The sequence below is a fragment of the Lontra canadensis genome, unplaced genomic scaffold (genome assembly GCF_010015895.1).
Source record: "Lontra canadensis isolate GAN:19392208 unplaced genomic scaffold, GSC_riverotter_1.0 scaffold7, whole genome shotgun sequence".
Taxonomy (NCBI): Eukaryota; Metazoa; Chordata; class Mammalia; order Carnivora; family Mustelidae; genus Lontra; species Lontra canadensis.
Genome location: NW_022631001.1, coordinates 21,117,088 through 21,138,844, shown reverse-complemented (window position 1 = coordinate 21,138,844; position 21,757 = coordinate 21,117,088). Strand labels below are relative to the sequence as shown.

General features: G+C 44.1%; 2 protein-coding genes across 2 annotated transcripts; one reads left to right on the top strand and one right to left on the bottom strand.

The window, feature by feature from the left end:
* The first annotated feature begins 2,491 nt into the window (after positions 1-2,491).
* THRSP (thyroid hormone responsive) lies at positions 2,492-5,132 on the top strand. The gene is made up of 2 exons (XM_032852982.1): positions 2,492-3,009; positions 4,465-5,132. Exon 1 carries the CDS (start codon positions 2,541-2,543, stop codon positions 2,988-2,990), a length of 450 nt encoding a protein of 149 aa, XP_032708873.1. The 5' UTR covers positions 2,492-2,540; the 3' UTR covers positions 2,991-3,009; positions 4,465-5,132.
* Positions 5,133-6,000: 868 nt separating this feature from the next.
* NDUFC2 (NADH:ubiquinone oxidoreductase subunit C2) lies at positions 6,001-16,102 on the bottom strand. The gene is made up of 3 exons (XM_032852983.1): positions 15,809-16,102; positions 9,069-9,212; positions 6,001-6,182 (listed from the first exon to the last, which is right to left on the bottom strand). The coding sequence occupies exons 1-3, from the start codon at positions 15,975-15,977 to the stop codon at positions 6,133-6,135; spliced, it is 363 nt and encodes a 120-aa protein (XP_032708874.1). The 5' UTR covers positions 15,978-16,102; the 3' UTR covers positions 6,001-6,132.
* Between the last annotated feature and the right edge of the window lie 5,655 nt (positions 16,103-21,757).

Genomic DNA, 21,757 nt, shown 5'->3' with positions numbered 1-21,757 from the left:
TGTGTCTTGCTGAGTTTTGCTTGCAGCAAAGTACTGGGACAGCAACCTGCAAAGGACAGGAGTGGGACACGTCTCTCCTCCCTTGAGGAGTGATTCTGGAAAAGAGGCTCACGTTAGCACCACCTACAGTGGTACCTTCTGGATGTCCAGTTGTGGCTGCAGCTGCTCGTGCTCCCTCACCTGCCAGAGTCCTCACTACTGCCTCCTGTCGAGCTAGGGACCGTGTTTTTCAAGGCGACTGGACATCATGACCAAAGACCCCAGAATGTATGGGAAAAGTGAACCTAATGGTCATTATTCAGCTCGTATCTAGGGAGCATTTGCAGCACTGGGCCCTGGGACAGGTTCAAAATGAACTGAAATGTGTGTAGCAGGTTCTGGAATGGAGGAATAAAAGAGGTCTTGGAGAGCAGAATGGACGAAAAAGTTCCAGGAGGCAGGGCGCCTTTACTGAGGTCTTGCAATAGGCCAGATATTTCATAAACATCATCTATAATCTTCAAAATGACCGTGGGTGGGGGTTATTGCTCATCCAAATCTTCTTTGCCTAAGAACTAATAATGTGATTACTTTACCTCCATAGGCCTCAATGTCCTCCTGGGTAAATGGGGAACTCCTACCACATGCCATTGTTGGGAGGATGGAATTCTGTTTTAAGCACTTTGCTTCAAAAAGCAAGCCCTTAATCAATGTCATCACGACTATATCAGAGGAGAAAGCTGAGGCTCAGATAGGAGCAGTGACTGGTCCAGGGCCATAAGGCCATAGGAAGGAAAAGCTGCCCATGTTCTCTGTTTCACCCAGCAATCTTTGACACAGAAGAGGTTAAAGTGGAAGCTTTGGCCTGGACTTGGCTTCCCTCTCTGTGCTGGAGAAGCAGGCCATCTGTTCAATGCAGGATGACCCCAGCTTTCCATTGGCTGTGTGTATGGCCAGTCCACAAAGGGCACTTGGCGAGAGGGACACCCTTGGTTTTCCTCTGAAGAGCCAAGCCGAGCCGCATCATGGCTGAGAAGTTGGACATGTCAGTCCCATTTCCCTCACCTGAGAAGAGGACTACTCGTGTGTTTCTGCCTCATAGGGCTACTATGGGATTGAGCGAGTTAAAGACTGTCAAATGGATTTCAGGCAACCCAGTTGTGTGCTAACATAAACATGGTGAAGGCAGGCGACCTTGGGGTAAATACTTTAATTTGCTGGGGAGGAGCTAAAGGGAGGTAGAGTTCAGTTCACCATAAAGATGAAGTTTCCTATAGCTCTGGCTGTAGGCATGTGAGAGAGCAGACTAGTGGACGATGGTTGGTCAGGAGAGTACAGAAGGGATTCCTGCCCTGGGGTAGGGAGTGAGGGTGGCTTAGGTGAGATAAGATCCCCTCCCTGTGCTCTCCTCCTCCTCTCTCCCCACTGCTGGGGCGGAAGGTCCCTAGCAGGTCTTTCCACCCAAGGTGCTGCAGTGAGCAGGTGTCTGACCCAGAACTTGGAAGACCTTGTTCTCCACTTGACTCTGACATTTGTTGCACAACCATAAGGCTCTCTTTAGGCCTCAATTTCCCTCGTTATCTCATAAACAAATAGAGCAAATGCAGTGTGTCAACTGTGATAATGGGACTGTGCAATGGATTATTGTCTTCCAAGACTTCGAATCAAAGGACTAGGTCAGTGGTGAAGAAGCATTGTAAGAATTCCATTGTTGTGGAATTACAGGTTAAAGTTGAGAGAGACCTGCATTCATCTAGGATCAGCTGGGAACCACACTTTGTGGTTTAGAAAGCATTTTCATGGGCTTTATCTTCTTCGATCCTCTCAACAGCTCAAATTTACAGCTAAGGATATGGCTCTAGTTTACTTGTGTAATTTAGGCAACCTCGTATACCAGTCTAAAGCCCTGACAGGAGGTGGGAGAGGGGAGGGGCTGGGCTGGCATCTCAGCTCCAACGGGGCCATGGGCAAGTTACTCTTAGTGTAGAACTTGATGTGAGGTTAGGTGTTCAATAAGTGTTAGCCAGCAAACAACCAGAAAACATAGCTGGGAAGCGGTGGGATTGGGGCTTCTGGCTCCTGTGTCTGTGCTTGTTGCCCCATACTAAGCTTCTTCATGTCCCTAGTTCATCTCAAAGCCAGGGCACCCTGGGTTGAACAAGTGTACCGCGCATGAGGAGGCAGACAGTGAAGGGGCAGCTGGGTCTGAGATACCCTGAAAGTGTTCATGACTGCCCTGGGGTGAGAGCCCTGGGCACCAAAGGGCAAGGCTTCCCTCTAACTGGCCGGTCCAGTCCATGAATGAGCGGGCAGGCCCTTGCGGAGGCAGTCTCGGAGTGCTGAAATGACAGATGGAGAGCTGGCAGGTCTGTCTTTGGGCAGACGGATCACCTGAGGCAGATACTGGTGCCCAAGCCCTGGGATTGGCCTAAAGAAGGGTTGTGTTGCCCCACCGCTGGGCTTTGGCATCCTGTCCAACTGCTGTCACATCCAGACATAAAAGTAGCCTCGACGTAGTGCTGGGGCAGTGTGCTGGGCTTAGTGAGGAAGCAGCAGCCACCATGGAGGTGCCAACCAAGCTCTACCCCAAGAACTGCCTGCTGACCATCATGGACCGCTACTCGGCCACGGTGCGCAACATGGAGCAGATGGTGATGATCCCCAGCCTCCTGCGGGACGTGCCGCTGAATGGGCAGGGGCAGCAGGCTCAGGACGGGGCCCCTGATTTCTATAAATACTTCATCATGCTCAAGGCCATCCGCGTGGATGTGGACCATGGGCTGCTGCCCCGACAGGAGTGGTGGTCCAAGGTGGCAGGTGGCAGAGCCCATGAGTCCAATCACGAAGATGCAGAGACAGAAGATGAGGAGGAGAGGATCTTGGGGCAGCTGGACCTGGAAGCTCAGTTCCACCTGCACTTTTCCAGCCTTCATCACATCCTCACCAATCTTACCCTGAAAGCTGAGGAGGTGACAAGGAAATACCAGGAGATAATGGGACAGGCCATGTAGGCCTTGGACTCTAGGGAAGGTAATGCTGGTGTTGGTGGGGGTCAGAGTCTGCTGAGGGGCATTCCAGGGGAGACAACTCAGTGGGAGCGGGACAGCCTGGGTCTGAGGCAGGCACCTTCACTGCCAGGTATTAGGGCCATGACTCAGGAGGGTTCAAGGCCAGGCTTGTCTTACTCTCTTGACCAGGCTTGGTGAGTAATGGCCATGAACTGCGGGTTGATAGCAGGAAAGGTGGCCCGTGAATGCATATGTACGTGCATATGTGTGTGCTTACGCATGCGTGCATTTACTAGTTAAGTATGTGAATGCTTGGTCACCAGCCTGGGTTCAAGGTCTGACTCCACCAGTAAGGGCTCGGTTTCATCAGCTCAGTCAGCTCAGTTCTCTGGATTTCCCTTTCTTCACTGAAGAGTAACAGTACTGATAAAAATAACTACTGGCACTTGAGTGATTTTATAGTTTAAAATCACTTGCATATCAGTTTTCGAATGGAACTATCATTCCCTTTAACAGGTGAAAAAACTGGGGGCCTGAGAAGTGAAAGGAGTCCAAGGTTATTCAGGGAACGGCAGAGCTGACCTGTGAATGAGCCCTGGTCTAACTAGAGTTCAATCTCCTTCCTGTGTGCTAGGGGGCTGCCTTCACACCTTAGGATTCTGCAGCCTGGCTGCAGGTGGGGATCGGGGACAGCAGGGTGGAGAGAAACCCTGCTCTCTGGGCCAACTGTACTTCACTTAAAGAACAAACAGGGGTGCCTGAATGGCTGTCTGTTGAGCATGTACCTTCACCTCAGGTCATGATCTCGGGGTCCTGGGATGGAGCCCAGCATCAGGCTTCCTGCTCAGCAGGGAGCCTACTTCTCCTTCTCCCTCTGCTCCTGCTCTCTCTCTCAAATAAATAAACAAATCTTTAAAACAAACTAGAACAAAAATCCAACTTGGTGTCAACTTTTGCAAAAAAGGAGGAAGGAAGGAAAAAAAGGAAGGAAGGAAAGAAGGAAGGAAGATGGGAAGGAAGAAGGGAAGAAGGGATGAAGGAGAAGGGGGAGGGAGGGAGGAAGACGGGAGGAAGGAAGGAGGGAGAGAAGGAAGGAAGGAAAAAATATTCTCTTTGACCAGCCCAACTCCTTCAGAGACAAGAGCAGCAGTTCTGTGCCATGTGTCAGCACATAGGGACCTGGTTTTTGTAGAGGCGATCTGGTATAGCAGAAGTTAAAAAATCTGGGCTCTGCCCCAGTTCTACCACTGACCTCTGTGTGACCTTGGACAACTAGTCCAGCTTTCTTGTCAGTAAAACGTGGAGGTGAAACTAGCTGTTGTCACAGCTCTGATAACCTCATTCTCGCGGTGCTACTGCATGGCCAGATTTCCTACAGCAACGCTACCGTCGAGCTGCTGTGTTATTTTTCCTACTTCAGTGGGTACGTGATAGGGATTGATACTGACTTGGTTTGTTACATTTCTGCTCTCCACAGATCCCTTCAAGTGACAGAAGGCAGACTGTGTGGTGAGGACATGAACACTAGCTCTGAGGCAGATGGGAATGGTGTGGACCTGCAGCTGGATACGAAGGCGCCTTGGTGTCCTGGGATGCTTTCCTGCCTCCCTCAGAGCGCCAGTTTGTGGACTTGGCACCAGGTCACCTTTAGAATGCTTGTTGCTATTCACAACTCCCCTCACTCCTCTCTCCAGCAGGGGTGGTAGCCAGAGGTTCATGAGGAGCTCGGCATTACCTGCCAGTGTGTGGTACCGTAGACCACAAGTTTTCACAGCTGACCAAGTGAAATTCACATCCTTTCTCTGAGCGGTCATTCACATGATCCTGGACGTTATGTAACCCACTGGAGCCTAAAATTCCTCATCTCTAAAATGTGATAGTATCACTGACCTCACAAGATTGTCATGAAAATTTAAAAAGATGAATCAAAAGCCCCTGGCATGTGAGTGCTATTATCAAAGGCTGATTTTTTTCCCCTCTCCCCTTACCCTTGTATTTACTCTAGCCCTTACTTTTTATCCTCCAGGACTAAGGGAGAACAAAGTCCCTTAGGATGAATGGTTCACTCTTGTACCTGCCAAGCATGAATGAACAATACTTTTTATTTGTTGAAGTAGCAATTAAAGAAAAAAAAACTTGCATACATCTTTGCTTCTAAAGTAATTTTTCAGACATGATTTCATTTTTAACAGGGGAGACCCAAGAGAATAGACATGGGACTCATCTGATTTTGCCCAGAAACCATATGCTTATATTCATTCTAATCTGAAATCATGTAGAGAAATAATCTTACTGATCTCCCAAAACTAATCTGATCATAAAATCTGAGCTTGGAAACTTTTTGGACAAATATGTGAATTCAAAAAGTCATTAAGAGTAAGTTTATTGCAGGTAGATGGGGTTTTTCCTTTTAATGACACCAAGTGTGGCTATAGACCATGTTAGCAGCTGAGCCCACTTTCACCAGGGTGGTCCATCTACAAGCAAAGACCCCTCTGCCGTTACAGTCTTCTGTCATCCCAGTCCTGAGCCTCTTCCTTTTAAACTAAATCTATACTGATTACTGCAGAGAGCTCAGAAATACAAACCTGATCATGTCATTCCACTAAAACCATTTTAGTGACTTCCCATCATCTATAGGATCAAGTCCAAATTATTCTGCATGATTCAGAAAAACCTCCATAATCTAGAAATTGGAACTGGAACAGGCAAACCTTTTCTGTAATGGGCCATATATTAAACACTTTCGGTGTTGCAGGCCATAAGGTCTCTGTCACAACCACTCAACTCTACCCTTGTAGCATGGAAGCAGCCACTGACATGGAAACAGAGAAGCATGGCTGTGTTCCAATAAAATGTACTGGCAGTAGAGACGACTTGGCTCACAGGCTATCCCTTGCCAACTCTGAGCTAAACTCCATTTTAAACCTGTCAAATGTCTTAAAACTTGGTGAATGGAAACTGACCATTCTCTGATGAATTATTTTTCTTACGATAAAAAGGAGTCAGAGTGTTCATGATGACCATTTTAATCATAAGGTGTTAAAACACAGATTAACATAAACTTCCCATATCATGGAAACATGCTCCACAAAACTCAGGAATAACTGGTATCGGTGAAACCAAAGGAAGAATTCTGGAGACTTCAACGCACTGGATGGAATTCTTCAAGCAATTCGCCATACGTTTTCTTATCTGTAAAGGGGAAGATCACAAAAAATTTGTTTCAAAATATGTTCTAGAAATCATATTTCCTAAAGAAAAATTAACACTTAATATTTTTGTAGACATAAACTTCTAAGAATTTCCTTATGTTCTTGTCGTTAACCATAGTTTGGTAACCACCGAGACATTCTGTTTCACCGGATGAAGCGTAACTTTGAAAGAATTTGCGGTGACATCCAGATGGCTCCTTGGAGGGGAAAAGCGCTGCCAGTGGTCCTGCTGAAGGAGTAAAGGAAGGAATGAACAGGGAGGGGCACAGGTCAGGTGGGGGGGCCAGGAGTCGAGGTGGTCAGCTTCCAGGTCCAGGCTGGCAGTGCACACCTGTGGGCACAACCTGCCACTAATCCGGTGCTCAGGGACGGAATGAGGCGGCGAGGCTGCACAAGCTCCTGCTGACAGAGGGCACTGGTTTACAGAGGAGGCAGTAAGCCAGAGGCCTGGGACTGAGGACCGCTCTGCCACTGGGTCTCACTCTCGCTCTTAGGAATCAATATTCCCAAGAATCCGACTCCAACATCCAGCAGTTCTGAGTATTCCCCCGTCCCTGATACATGGTTTTGTACTCTATTTGAACTCTTCACTGGTTAAAAAAAGAAGCTGTACCTTTTTGATCCACCATAAGCATCACATATGTGACTGAAGGCTATGGGAATATTAAATAGAATAATAAAATTTTAGAGCTAAACAGGATTAGATACCATCATTCAGTATAAGGAAATTTAAATGCTTAATATCACACATTACACAAATAGGAAAATCTATTTAAGATCTATATATTTACAAGTTCAAAAATTTTCTACATTCATTCACTCACTCATCACATATGAGCACATCTGTCTTATGTATATTTATGTAAAATACAAACAAGAAAACATTTATATTACAATCAAATTTGTAGTTGAAGAGCAGTTAAGTGGGCTGTCCTGAGGAAATTCCTGTTTGTCGTTGGGCCAGGGCTTCTTTGAGATGATGACTGCTGAGCTGGAATTTGCTCAGTGGACAGGCAGAGATGGAGCAGGAAGAGGATCATGAAGGTACAGGGTGTGCACAAAGTGATACCTGGCAGGCTAAGGACACAGTGTTTCATGAGCCAGGACGCAAGTGACAGGAGATGAGGCAGGTGCTTTTTTTTTTTTTTTTTAGACTTTAGTTTTTTGAGAAAGATAGCGACAGAGATAGCAAGCAAGAGCACGAATGGGGAGGAGGGAGAAGCAGGCTCCTTGCTCAGCAGGAAGCTTGATGTGGGGCTGGGATCATGACCTGAGTGGAAGGCAGATGCTTAACTGACTGAGCCACCCAAGCGCCCCGAAGGCAGGGTTCTGTGTAGATCAGGTCAGCTATTACTTATTGCTTACTAGCAGAGGCTCTGTACTGGAGGTTGGGGAAACAGAGATTAATCTAGTCTACTGAGGGACACAGACACATGCATGTCACGTGGTAGATAAAAGGCATGGGCAAAGTCTAGCAGGCAACTAGCTCAGCCTGGGGAAATAAGCCCTCCTCAGAGTCTGGATTTTATCCTAAAAGCTATGGATAGCTACTGTAAGCAATCCTTTTTTGGCATATCCATATTTGTCCAGAGATCATCTCATTCAGTGAGATGAAGGTAAGTGCAATAGTCCAAACAAAAGATTATCAGGACATGAACTGGGGGAGTGGCAACAGGAGAGAAACAGAAGTTTAGAATTGAAAAATACTTAGGAAATAGAAAAGCAAGTCTTTTTTTTTTTTTAAAGAATTTATTTATTTATTTGATAGAGAAAGATCACAAGTAGGCAAAGAGGCAGGCAGAGAGAGAGGAGGAAGCAGGCTCCCTGCTGAGCGGAGAGCCCGATGCGGGACTCGATCCCAGGACCCTGAGATCATGATCTGAGCCGAAGGCAGAGGCTTTAACTCACTGAGCCACCCAGGCACCCTAGAAAAGCAAGTCTTGAAGGTGAATGAGAATTCAAAGAAAGGGTGGAAGATGCTTCCCAGGCTTCTGGATGGAGTAGCAAGTGCCACTCACCCATGCAGAACACAGAACAGGAAGTCTGCACAGGCAGAGGAGACATAAATTCTATTTGCTGCCTGATGGACACAGAGGTAGCTGCCCAGAAACTGGATATACAAATTCAAGAGAACTCCAGTTAGGCAAAGATGTGGGGGTCACCAGAATACTGAAGGTACCTGAAGCCACATGCATGTGTAAGATTAACTAGGGGCAGAGCGCCTGGGTCACTTAGTGGGTTGGGCCTCTGCCTTTGGCTCAGGTCATGGTCTGAGAGTCCTGGGATCTAGCCCTGCACTGGGCTCTCTGCTCAGCATGGAGCCTGCTTCCCCTTCAACCCCTGCCTGCCTCTGCGTACTTGTGATCTCTCTGTCAAATAAATAAAATCTTTGTGTGTGGGGCGCGGGAGATTAACCAGGGGTGCCTGGGTGGCTCAGTCGGTTAAGCCTCTTTGATTTTGGCTCAGGTCATGATCTGAGGGTCCTGGGATAGAGCCCCAAATTGGGTTCTGTGCTCAGCAGGGAATCTGATTCCCTCCTACCCCACCCTTGTGCTCACTCTCTCGTTCTCTCTAAATAAATACATAAATAATTCTTAAAAAAAAAAAAAGAAAAAGACAAAAAAGGGACACCTGGGTTGCTCAGTTGGTTAAGTGTCTGCCTTCGGCTCAGGTCATGATGCTAGAGTCCTGGGATTGAGTCCCACTACCCAGCTCCTTGCTAGACAGAGAGCCTGCTTCTCCCTCTGTCTGCCACTCCCCCTGCTTAATGCTCTGACAAATGAATAAAATCTTAAAAATAAATAAACAAAAATTTTAAAAGATTAAGAAAAAATGAAAGAGGTTTGCTACAGTTAACTTGAAATACCTTTTTCAGGAAAATCCTCTGAATGTGATTTTACATAAGCAAACATATCATGGTCCTTCACAGCATACACATAGTCTTGACGTTTTAAAAGATAATATCCAATAAAGACAAAGGAAGTAACATATAGGAGCTGGCGATGCAAACCTAAAATTCAAACAAATCCCAAAGAAAGCAAAAATCAGTCAGTGTATATTTAAAATCGGTTTTGCAGTTCAGACATACAATTTATTGTTATTTCTTCTATCGTTCTTTAAAAAAAAAAAAAAGCTCTTCTACATGGTTCTTTCGAAAAAACAGCCTTGACCATGATATATCTTCCTAAAGGAATCTGGCAATTATGAAAAGCAACATTAAATCTACAAACATAACTATTAATGGAACCCAAAGTTTTATAAATTCAGGTTTTATAAATTTCCTCAGGAGAAAAGGTGGATTACTACAAAATCCTGAAGACCTGGGCACTGGCCTGGGTGGCTCAGTGGGTTAAGCCGCTGCCTTTGGCTCAGGTCATGATCTCAGGGTCCTGGGATCGAGTCCTGCATCGGGCTCTCTGCTCAGCAGGGAGTCTGCTTCCCCCTCTCTCTCTCTGCCTGCCTCTCTGCCTACTTGTGATCTCTGTCAAATAAATAAATAAAATCTTAAAAAAAAAAAAATCCTGAAGACCTAAACTCACTTGTATTCCAGGACATGTTCAGGGTGTGATGTGACAGAGATGAAGTCCTTACAAATGCTTGAAAAGAAATTTGGTTTGTCTCCATATACCAATTTATATTTGCATATTTACTGGTTACCAAAGAAGCCAGCTACTCTACAAATATATATCAATATATTTTTACCTTCTAAACTTTGTACCATGTGTTATGAATTACCTATTCAAAAACTATATTGAAAAAACCATCCTATAGGGGCACCTGGGTGACTCAGTTGGTTAAGCGCTGCCTTCGGCTCAGGTCAGGATTCCGGGGTCCTGGGATTGAGCCCCACATCAGGCACCCTGCTTAGCAGAGAGCCTACTTCTCTCTCTCCCTCTGCCTGCGGCTCTGCTTACTTGTGCTCTCTCTGTCAAATAAATAAGTAAAATCTTTTAAAAAAATCCTATAATAATGAGACTTGGGAAGATCAAGTCATATGATCTAGGGAAAGCCAAAATTTGAATTCTGAAGGGAGATCCAAAGGTCTGAACTTTATACATAGAAGCATCTTTTTAAGAAGGTAAACTGCAGGTTTGATTTTCTAGCTATGCCCCAGAATTCTAACCCCAGCCCTCTTCTTATCCCACAAGTATTCCTTTGAAGAATTCATTTATTCCTATAGTTTTATCTTCTGTCCACCTACTGGTGACCTGCAAGTGTGTTCAACTCAAACAACCATGCTGAATAACAGATATATACAAATGTTTGACAGGTATGTTCTCCTGAATATCCCCAAATGAACTTCCTTCCCTCCTAGTCATACCTCTTCCTCTTAATTCAGAGAATGATAAGACCATTAACCCAGAAAGTCAAGTCCTGGGTAATAAACACAGTAATCAACAACCCCCCCCACCCCCGCTTTTCCCCACCCTCATCCCTTCATTCAGTCACTGAGTCCTGTCAAGTCCTTGTAAATATTTCCTCACCTCACTTCAGGGAACTCATCTCTCACTTGCACTAACTGCTCTTTCATCTCATTTCCCATTCCACACTTACCCCAGCCTGTCATTAGAGGAGTTTTTACTAAAATACAAACCTAGCTTGTCAGCCCCTTCTTCTTCAATTATACCCAAGAGGGGACCAAACTCCTATATAATGACCTCCCAGGCCCTTCATGGGCTGACTCTTCCATATTCATTTGACATTCCCTGATATGCACACTGTGCCCCAGCAATGCTGAACTACTTTTAATTCCTCATGCAAATAGACTTCCATGCTTTATGACACCCACCAGTTATTTCTTTGCCCAGAGACCTCCTCAAGATTCAATTCAGATTATCACTTCTGCTAAGAAGTCTTCCCAGAACTTTCCTTAATGTTCTTAACAGGGTGAAGTTCTCCCAATTAATACGTAAACTGCTAAAGAAATTATTTCCATCTACTACCATGCAAAGCAAATGCTTAATTCATCTTTGTGACCCAGCATGCAGATAGCACTTAATAAATTTTAATAAATGGATAAATGGCCTTGGGCAAGTCAATTTACTACCTTTAAACAAAGATAATACTTACCATATCATTCTCACAGCAGTATTATATAAACCAAAGGAAAATGCATGTAAAAATATTTTGGAAAAATGTGTAAAACAATAAAAATGCAAAATATTACTATGATCTGTAACTGGATAGGGCCTAGACTCTTGCATTCTCCCTTACCCCAAACAGCCATCTCTTCCCCTAATGGGCCACCTGCAATTCAGCAAACCAAAGTGTGCTGGGTTCTACTGTGTGCCACTAGACTACACAAAGACCTAGACTCTATGCTTAGCCATATCCCTCACAGAAGACTTCCTGAATGTTTCAGATAATGATGTCAGTGTCCCAGCCCTAAAGGCATGCCTGGCCTCTTACCATGTTCCCCTTTCCCTAAGCTCGTCCCTTCCTCTCAATGGTGGTTTCCCTCCTACCACATGCACAACCCCTCCACAATCAATTTCCCTTTTTTTTATTAAGTGAATCTAAACTTGGAAACCATGGTGCTCTTTGCAGAACACCATAAATTATTGACATATTAAACTAGAAATCAATAAATACATTTAATTTGGTGGACTACACTTAGATATCAACTAACTATAAGTTTAAGGCAGGCAAGTGGTACCAACATGGGTTTTGAACTCCAGATGGGGGAAAAGCTTAAGAAAAAAATTCTACTTAATATTTTCTGCTAACTGGAAAAAGATCTATACAATATGATTTCATTTACAGAATATTCCAAAACTAAATACAGCCTGGTACTCTCCATGGCTATAGTTTTGAAAACCCACTGCATTTTTCTCCTTCCCTGCTCCTTTGTCACACCTGTTAAGCTACATGCATAAACGTGTACCAGTTTGTCTTTTAAGTGGATATGCTAGTCAAGTTATAAATTTCTGGGGGGCTGGGACCAGGTTTTAGACTTCCTTGTAATCTATAGATACTTACTTAGTCAACAAATATTTACTGAATACTGCTATATGGTAATCATTAAATTAGACAAACATAGTATATGTAAATAAATGCTGCTGAGACCCATTTCAATAAATTCCTCAATCCAAAGCAACTCAGGGACACCCAGGGAACTCAGGAACTCTGATGCCTAGCCCTAGATTAAGGGCTTTATCTAGTTTTCACAGCCACACAGAGGTAGATATCCTTATTTCATAGATAGGAAACTGAATTCATAGATAGGAAACTGAAGCTCATGGAGATAAGTAACTTGCCCAGAATCAAATGGCTAGTAGGATGGAGGTGGTGTCAAACCCAAAATCATGTGCTCTTGACTATTATGCTCTTCCTCTGGAATAGTCTCTATTCAATCTATACCTCCTCTGTGCTCCCAAAGTGCTCACTGCTCACCTAATTCTATGAAAACACATTCTTTGCCATGCCTACACCCATTATGGACTATTTAGTTGTCTCTCTGACTCGACTAAGAGCTCTTCAAGGTCAGGGACGGTACTCTTTACCCCATATACCCAGTATGTAACACTGCCTGGCACAGAGAAAGAGCTTAGTAAATGCTGAACAAATATATGGTAAACTGTTTGCATAACAACAGCTAAGAAATGGAAACTTTGTCTAGCACCTTCTTTGTATGAGGCATTTTATCTATAGAATCTCAATTCTCACAACAAATATGCAGATTAGTTATTCTCATTTTTTTTTTTTTTAAGATTTATTTATTTGAGAGTGAGAGCAAGAGAGAGCAAGCAAGCGAGCACTGGGTGGGGGGACGGAGGGGAGAGGGAGAGAGTCTTAAGCAGACTCTGCCCCACAGGGCACTCCATCTCACGACCCTGAGATCGCCACCTGAGCTGAAAGCAAGAGTCGCATGCTTAACCAACTGTGCCACCCAAGCGCTCCAATTATTCTCATTTTACAGATGAAGATACTTTTTGCCTCTGAACTGCTTGACCAAGTAACTTGCGCAAGGTGACAGAGATAGGAGACACTGGAGTTAAGCCATTTAGTTTCAAAATGGAGTTCTTTTCATTACAACAAACGATAGGCTTGGGGAAATGTGGAGTGGTGATGAAAAGGGAGAAAACTTCAACTCCCTAAAGACAGAAATAGACAAAGATCATTCCTTTCTGTGGAGAGGGGTCATACTATTTGAGCACTGGAAATCCTGGTATTTGGTGAGCTGGGAGCCGGCCTTCAAGCACGACCTATAGCTGGAAGGTGGCAAAAAGAGGTACAAGTGAGGTGACTTCTGGTTGCCTGAACCACTGTATTAGCTTTCTTCTTAACTGAGCACCTTGGCTCCAATCAGTGCTTTGCACTGACAAAGCTGACCTTCTCCCCGACTTTTTTTTTCAAGATTTATTTATTTATTTGGGGGAGAGAGAGAGAGGGTATGAGAGCAGAGTCAGGGGAGATACAAGAGAGAGAGAGAGAATCTCAAGCAGACTTCTCACTTAGCAGGGAGCTGGGTGCTGGGCTCAATCTCACAACCCTGAGATCATGATCTGAGCAGAAATCAAGAGCTGGTGCTCAAAAGACTACACCATCCAGGTGCCCCAATTTGACCTTCCTTTTAAAATACAAGTCCCGGGGCGCCTGGGTGGCTCAGTGGGTTAAAGCCTCTGCCTTCGGCTCAGGTCATGATCCCAGGGTCCTGGGATGCTCAGCAGGGAGCCTGCTTCCCCTCCTCTCTCTCTGCCTGCCTCTGTCTACTTGTGAGCTCTCTCTCTGTCAAATAAATAAATAAAATCTTGAAAAAAAAAAAAAAAAGTCAAATGCTAAAATACAAGTCCCCCAGGGCCACCTGGATGGCCCAGGTGGTTAAGCATCTGCCTTTGGCTCAGGTCATGGTCCTCGAGTTCCAAGATCAAGCCCCACATTGGGCTCCCTGGTCAGCGGGGAGTCTGCTTCTCCCTCCGTCTGCTGGTCCCCATGTTTGTGTTCTCTCTCTCTCTCAAATAAAAAAAATCTTAAAAAAAAAAAACAAACAAAAAACCCACAATGCCTGGGACACCTGGATGGCTCAGTCCGTAAAGCATCTGCCTTTGGGTGGGGTGGTGATCCAAGGGTCCTAGTATCGAGTCCTGTGTTGGATTCCTTGCTTAGCGGGGAGCCTGCTTCTCCCTATGCCTGTTGCTACCCCTGCTTGTGCGGTCTCTCTTTAACAAATGGATAAATAAAATCTTAAAAAAAAAATAAAACAACAAAAAATAAAACACAAGGCCCAGGGGTGCCTGGGTGGCTCAGTTGGTTAAGTGTCTGATACTGATTTCAGCTCAGGTCAAGATCTTGGGGGTCGCTCTCTCTAAAAATAAATAAATAAAAAATAAAACACAAGGCCTGGGGGTGCCTAGCTGGACCAGTCGGTAGAATGTTCAACTCCTGATCTCAGGGTGGTGAATTCAAGCCCCACATTGGGGCATGAAGCCTACTCAAAAAAACAAACAAAAAAACAAAAGGCCTGATTTCTATTATCTCCTCCCTCTACCCCCCTCCTAACCCCAACAACTCTCAAAAGCTAAAAAGGTTCCCGTCTGCCTAGAGAATACATTGCTATTATCTACCTAAATCTGCCTTATCACCCTACACTGCACACTCTATCATCAAACTTCTCTCAGCTCAGAGGCCCTTGCCTCCGTTTACTTCCATTAGCCTTCCATGGGCCTGGAAGGCTCTCGCCTGGTATTTGCCCGATAAAGCTAAGTTCAAAGACACTTCTTCCAAAGCTTTCCTCCTCTTTTCCCTTTGGAAATCCACTGCCCTCAGCACAGCTACCATTGCAGCAGCTATTTTCCGACAGGAGGCCACTGACACACTACTAGAGAATACAGCCCAGAGGCACCTGGGTGGCTCAGTGGTTAAGCCTCTACCTTTGGCTCAGGTCATGACCCTGGGGTTGTGGGACCCAGGCCCACGACAAGCTCCCTGCTGAGTGGAGAGCCTGCTTCTCCCTCTCCTTCCCGCTGGTGCTCTCTTGCTATCTCTGTCTCCCTTAAACCACTAAATAATAAATGAACAGATAGAATGATTACAGCTCAGTGGTTCATCCTCTCCTACTCAAAGCAAGTCCCCAGACCAGCTGTATCTGGAAGTTTTTTAACAGCAGGCTTCTTTCCAGAACTTCTGAATCAAAATCCGCATATTAACAAGATCCCCAGATTATTAGTATGCACAGCAGGTTTGAGAAGCACTGACTCTGAATACAGACTTGAGGTCTAAAAACAGGCTTGCTACTTAATGTCCATAAGACGTTGGGCAAGATGGGTTAACCCCTGTAAAGCCGTTTCTTCATTCCCCAAAAGTACTTTGAGGACGAAGACTACAGTGCACGTAATGTCAGTAGTGCATGGCACGAAGTATACACTCATTTTTGCACACACCCACTTGTGGGTTAGTGGGCTGCAATGACCTCAGTTTCCCTAAGTCCACTTTGGCCCCACCGGGTTCTGAAGGCCTCAAGGGACGCAGAGGTCCCAAGGAGGCGAGGCGGGGCCTGCTAGGTGAAAAGGCCCGGAATAGCGAAAGCATTTGGGCGTCCTACCAGGGAACCGGCAGGCAGCCCCCGACCCCCTGCCTCCCAGCCGATCCAGCCCGCGTAGCCCTCACCGGCAGACATCACCGGCCTCCGCCGGATCGCGTTATCAAGTAGGCCGGAACAGTAGCCCAAGAAGCCGATGTAGGCGAGCCGCGGGTCGGTCAGCTTGGGCGGGGGGAGGCTCCGGGCCTCATCCGGCAGGAACTGTAAGGGCACTCGGCCCGGCCTTCCGTCCATCATGGTGACGCCGTTCCCACTTGAGGCCTGGCCTCGGACCAACAATTACAAAGAAAACTAGCAGGACCACCGCCTGGCCGCCCGCCGCAAGCTTTCTCCTCCGAGAACGCCGCTGAAGGGCAAAGCGCAGGGCGGTGCAGCACCCAAATGCTTCCCGGTGCACGCTGCTGCCGGGACCCCGCGCACGAGGTTCCGGGCTCCTAAATGGCCCACGCAGCTCCAGCTCCTGCCCGCGCTAATTCTGGCTGGTAGGGTTTGGAGGCTTGATGCCATAGGTTCGGGGCTACCGGAAATGAGCAAAACTGGAAGAAGACTAGTAGATACTGCTTTTTTTGGTTCAACCCCCCCCCCCCCCCCTCGGAATTGCCTCTCCCTTCCCTGACCCTGAATGGTCCTTCTTCCAGAATTTTTCTCTGTATCCAATACCCACAGGTAAGCTTGATAGATTGTTCTAAGAAACATAATTAAATGAAATCTCATAAAAGCTTGTTTGCATTTCCTGGGTTTCCCGCCTTTCACAGATAGACCTTCCAGAACCTAAAATTAAGGTACAGCCAGCAACAAAGAATTCAGAAGACACCAGGACCCGATCATTTAGCCAAACTTGAAAGTTAGCCTGGGTGGCAGCACCCTAAAATTTTTCATCTGTGGGTCTTCAGGTCCTTGCCCGCGGCTGAAGGAAAAAGCTGTTACCTAAAGGTTTGGGGAATGAAAGGAAGAAGGAATTTATAACATTCTACTAAGTGTCCAGTCTCTGCTTGCTTGCCTCCAGTAATGGGGAGCTTCTACCTTTGAAGAGCTCTCTTTAGAAAATCCTTACTAATTTGAGTGAAGATGTCTTTATTAGTGAGAGCAACATTTTATCTAGATGAATGCTGATCAAACCCGAGGTAATTGCAAAGGTATATTTGTACAAGGTATTGAGCTCTAAAGCAGTAGAATATAATATCAGTTAAGGGAGGTTAAAGGATTGGGGGGCCTGGGTGGCTCAGTTGGTTAAACCTCTGCCTTCAGCTTAGGACATGATCTCAGGGTCCTGGGATCAAGTCCAGAGGGTGGCTTCCCCCTCAGCAGAGGGCCTGCTTCTCCCTCTGCCTCTGCTTCTCCTGCTTATGCCCTCTCTCTGTCAAATAAAGAAAATATTTAAGAAGTAAAGAGAGAGTGGTTAAAGGATAGACCTTTTGTGCCTATAAAAAGCACTCCCAGAGCCATAATGTATCAAGTTAGGATTTCCTAAAATAGTGTATATTGGGAGTTTCCTGGAAGGCAGCAAATGTTTCAAAGTTTCACATTCTTTGATCCAGTAACTAGAGGGCTGGGAATCTATCCTATGGAAATAGTATGACATATGAAAAAGCTGTTCTGCAATTAAAGAAAAAACCCACAGTGTTTATTTTAAAATTACATCAAAAAAAGGAAAACCACTAAATATTTTCCACAGTAAGATTATGTAGATTTCGAATATTAGATGAACTCTTAGGCAAACACTTAAAAATATTTAAATGATGTTTACACATTCTTCTCCCCCACAGTCTTCTGAGTCCAATTTGGGGCCTTTTTTTTTTTTTTTTCTAAAACAAAACTTAAAAGACAAAAAATTACAAAGAACAAGATAACAAATATGCATATTCTACCACCTAATATTAACAACCATTAATATTTTGTCATATTTATTTTTTTATTTTTTTAAAGATATATTTATTTCCTTGACAGAGAGAGCACAAGCAAGGGGAGCAGAAGGGGGAAAAGCAGACTCCCCAAGGAGCAGAAAGCCCTGATATGGGGCTTGATTCCAGGACCTGGAGATCATGACCCTAGCCGAAGGCAGACACTTAACCGACTGAGCCACCCAGGAGCCCCTTGTCTTATTTATTTTTAACCTTTTTTAATTTTAATTTTTATTTTTTTAAAAGATTTTATTTATTCATTTGACAGACAGAGATCACAAGTGGGCAGAGAGGCAGGCAGAGAGAGAGAGAGAGAGAGGAGGAAGCAGGCTCCCCGCTGAGCGGAGAGCCCGATGTGGGGCTCTATCCCAGGACCCTAAGATCATGACCTGAGCTGAAGGCAGAGGATTTAAACCACTGAGCCACCCAGGTGCCCCTAACCTTTTTTTAAAAGGAAATAAAACACTATAGATAAAGCTGTATTCCCCTTTCCTTTCTTTCCCAGAGGACCATTATCATGAGTTTAGTGTATATACTTGCAGTTCACTTTTTATATTTTTATATATATTTAGTATTGTGGTATGTGTGTTTTTAATTTTTTTACCTCAATAGTATAATTCATTGTTCTCTTTTCTCTCACTTTTGTCTCTACACGGTCATTCCTTTTTGACTACTATATAATATTCCATCATATAAATGTCGTATTTTATTTATCCATTACCCTTTTGATAGATATTTAGATTGTTTTCAATTCCCTGAAAGTCTCTACTCCAAGCCTATACTCTAATGTCCAGAGAAACTTTTGCATACATGTACCAGGACTAGGAGATGTATAATATTCACAGGAGGAGTAGCCATTTGTAATACTCCCAAACTAGAAACATCCTAAATGTGCATTTGGAACAGAACAGACGATAAATTATGGTATTTTCATAGAAAGGTGTATCTATGTATTAGTATGATGAATCTCAAAAAAGAGAGCCATGTTAAAAAGTGAATAAACGATAAGGGAACCACAGATAAGTTATAGGGGAATATATAATTCCATTTATATAAAGTTCAATATTAGGCAGAAATACATTGTTTAGAGGCACCTGTGGTTCAGTGTGTTAAAGCCTCTGCCTTCAGCTTAGGTCATGATCTCAGGGTCCTGGGATCGAGCCCCGCATCAGGCTCTCTGCTCAGTGGGGAGCCTGCTTCCCCCCGCCCCTGCCTGTCTCTCTGCCTACTTGTGATCTCTGTCTGTCAAATAAATAAATAAAATATTAAAAAAATACATTGTTTAGAGATACACATATTAGTGGTAAAACTGGAAAGAAAAGCAAGAGAAGGATTAACATAAATGTTCAGAATAGTTATCTCTGGAGAAGAAAAAGCACATAGAAGGCGTTTAAGATATTAATACTATTCTACTTCTAAGCTGTGTGGTGTACATTTTATTATTTTTAACTTTACATATGCATTTTACATACTTTTGGACTTATGATATCTTAACGTAATAATAAATTTATGTTACTAAATTAAAATTTTAGCTTTTTATTATGGTTAAAAATACATAACATTAAACTTACCTTCTTAACCATTTTTAAGTGTGTAGTTCAATAGTGTTAAATATATTCACATTGTAGTGCAACATATCTCTAGAACTTCATCCTGCAAAATGGAAATTCTATACCAATTAAACACTAATTCCTTTTCCCTCCTCCCCTCAGCTTTGGCAACCACCCTTCTACTTTCTAGGATTCTGACCTCTGTAGATTCTTCATATGTGTGGAGTTATACAATATTTTCCCTTTTGTGACTGGCTTATTTCACTTACTATAATGTATAACCTTGAGGTTAACCCATGCCATTGCATGCGACAGGATTTTCTTCCTTTTTGAGGCTATATAATATTCTGTCACAAAATACATATACTACAAGATTTTTAAAAAGATATAGGGGCACCTGGGTCGCTCAGTGGGTTAAAGCCTCTGCCTTCGGCTCTGGTCATGATCCCAGGGTCCTGGGATCGGGCCCTGCGTCGGGCTCTCTGCTGGGCAGGGAGCCTGCTTCCCTTCCTCTCTCTCTGCCTCTCTCTCTGCCTACTTGTGATCTCTCTCTCTCTCTGTCAAATAGATAAATAAAATCTTAAAAAAAAAAAAAAGATGTATTTAGGGTACCTGGGTGGCTCAGTGGGTTAAAACCTCTGCCTTCAGCTCAGGTCATGGTCTCAGGGTCCTGGGATCGGGCCCCGCATCAGGCTCTCTGCTCAGCAGGGAGCCTGCTTCCCCTTCTCTCTCTGCCTTCCTTTCTGCTTACTTGTGATCTCTCTCTGTCAAAATAAATAAATTAAAAATTTTTAAAAAGATTTATTTATTTATTAGAGAGAGTGAACACTGCACAAGTAGGGAGATGGGCAAAGGGAGATGGAAAGAAGCAGATGCCCGGCTGAGGCAAAGCCCCACCCACATGGGCCTTGATCTCATAATCCTGAAATCATGACCTGAGCTGAAATCAAGAGTCCGATGCTTAACTGACAGAAACCCCCAGGTGCCTCCTACATCTTCTTTATTCATTCATCTCTCAATGGACATTTGGGTTGCTTCCACCTTTTATCTACTATGATTAGTGCTGCAATGAAAATAGATGTATGCAAATAGCCCAATATCCTGCTTTGAATTCTTTTAGATATATATGCAGAGATGGGATGGCTGAATTATATGGTAATTTTATTTTTTTTTAATTTTTCTGAGGAACTTCTATACTGTTTTCCATAATGGCTGTTCCATTTTACATTCTTATGGTGCCTAAGGGTTCCAAGTTCTCTCTGTCCTTGACAATACTGTTCTTTTGATAATGGCCATCTTATTAAGTGTGAGATATTATCTTATTGTGGTTTTGATTAGTGATGTTGAGCTGCTTTTTTTTTTTAAAAGATTTAATTTATTTATTTGACAGAGAGAGAGATCACAAGCAGAGCAGACAGAAAGGCAGCCAGAGAGAGAGAGGGGAAAGCAGGCTCCCCGCTGAGCAGAGAGCCCGACATGGGGCTCGATCCCAGGACCCTGAGATCACGACCCGAGCTGAAGACAGAGGCTTAACCCATTGAGCCACCTAGGTGCCCCAAGCTTCTTTTCACATACCAACATGTAGGTCGTGTGTCTATCTTCTTTGGAGAATTGTCTATTCAAGTTCTTTGACCATTTAAAAATCAGGTTGTAGACAAATGGCCATCTTGATTACTATTATTTTGTACTGTTTTGAAATCAGAAAGTGTGAGGTCTCCAACTTACTTTTTAAAGATTATTTTGGTAATGTGGTATCAATAATAGATTTTTTTTCGGGGCACCTGGGTGGCTCAGTGGGTTGAAACCTCTGCCTTTGGCTCAGGCCATGGTCTCAGGGTCCTGGGATCGAGCCCCGAGTCGGGCTCTCTGCCTGTCAAAAAAAAAAAAATAAATAAATAAAAATCTTTTAAAAAAATACATTTTTTCCCTTCCTCTCTCTCTCCCCTCCTTCCTCTTTTTTTCTTCATGTGGTCTCCATGCCCAGCATGGAGACCAACCTGGGACTTAAACTCAGGACCCTGAGATCAACACCTGAGCTGACATCAAGAGTTGGATGCTTAACTGACTGAACTACACAGGTACTCCCATTTTTTTTTCTCTGAAATACATTTTTTAAATAGATTTTATTTATTTATTTGACAGAGAGAGATCACAAGTAGACAGAGAGGCAGGCAGAGAGAGAGGGAAGCAGACTCCCCGCTGAGCAGAGAGCCCGATGCAGGGCTCCATCCCACGACCCTGAGATCATGACCTGAGCCGAAGGCAGAGGCTTAACCCACTGAGCCACCCAGGCGCCCCTTAAATACATTTTTTAAAAGATTTTATTTGAGAGAGCGAGAGTATGATTATTTAATGTAAATATAATGCAAATATGATGAGAGGTTATGAGAAGTCTTTCATATGTTTATTGGTCATCTGGGTCTTTTCTTCAGCAAATTGTAGGGTTTTATCCTTGGCCCATTTTTTTCTTTTTTTTTTTTAAATATATTTTTAAAAGATTTTATTTATTTATTTGAGAGAGAAAGAGCACAAGCAGGGGAAGAGCAGGCAGAGGGAGAGGGAGAAG

Coding starts and splice junctions, on each gene's coding strand:
- THRSP (XM_032852982.1), top strand. CDS start 2,541: ATGGAGGTGCCAACCAAGCTCTACCCCAAGAACTGCCTGCTGACCATC.
- NDUFC2 (XM_032852983.1), bottom strand. CDS start 15,977: ATGATGGACGGAAGGCCGGGCCGAGTGCCCTTACAGTTCCTGCCGGAT. Junction 9,213..15,808: donor GAGGCCGGTGATGTCTGCCG/GTGAGGGCTACG, acceptor TTTGAATTTTAG/GTTTGCATCGCCAGCTCCTA. Junction 6,183..9,068: donor AGAGGATTTTCCTGAAAAAG/GTATTTCAAGTT, acceptor TCCCCTTTACAG/ATAAGAAAACGTATGGCGAA.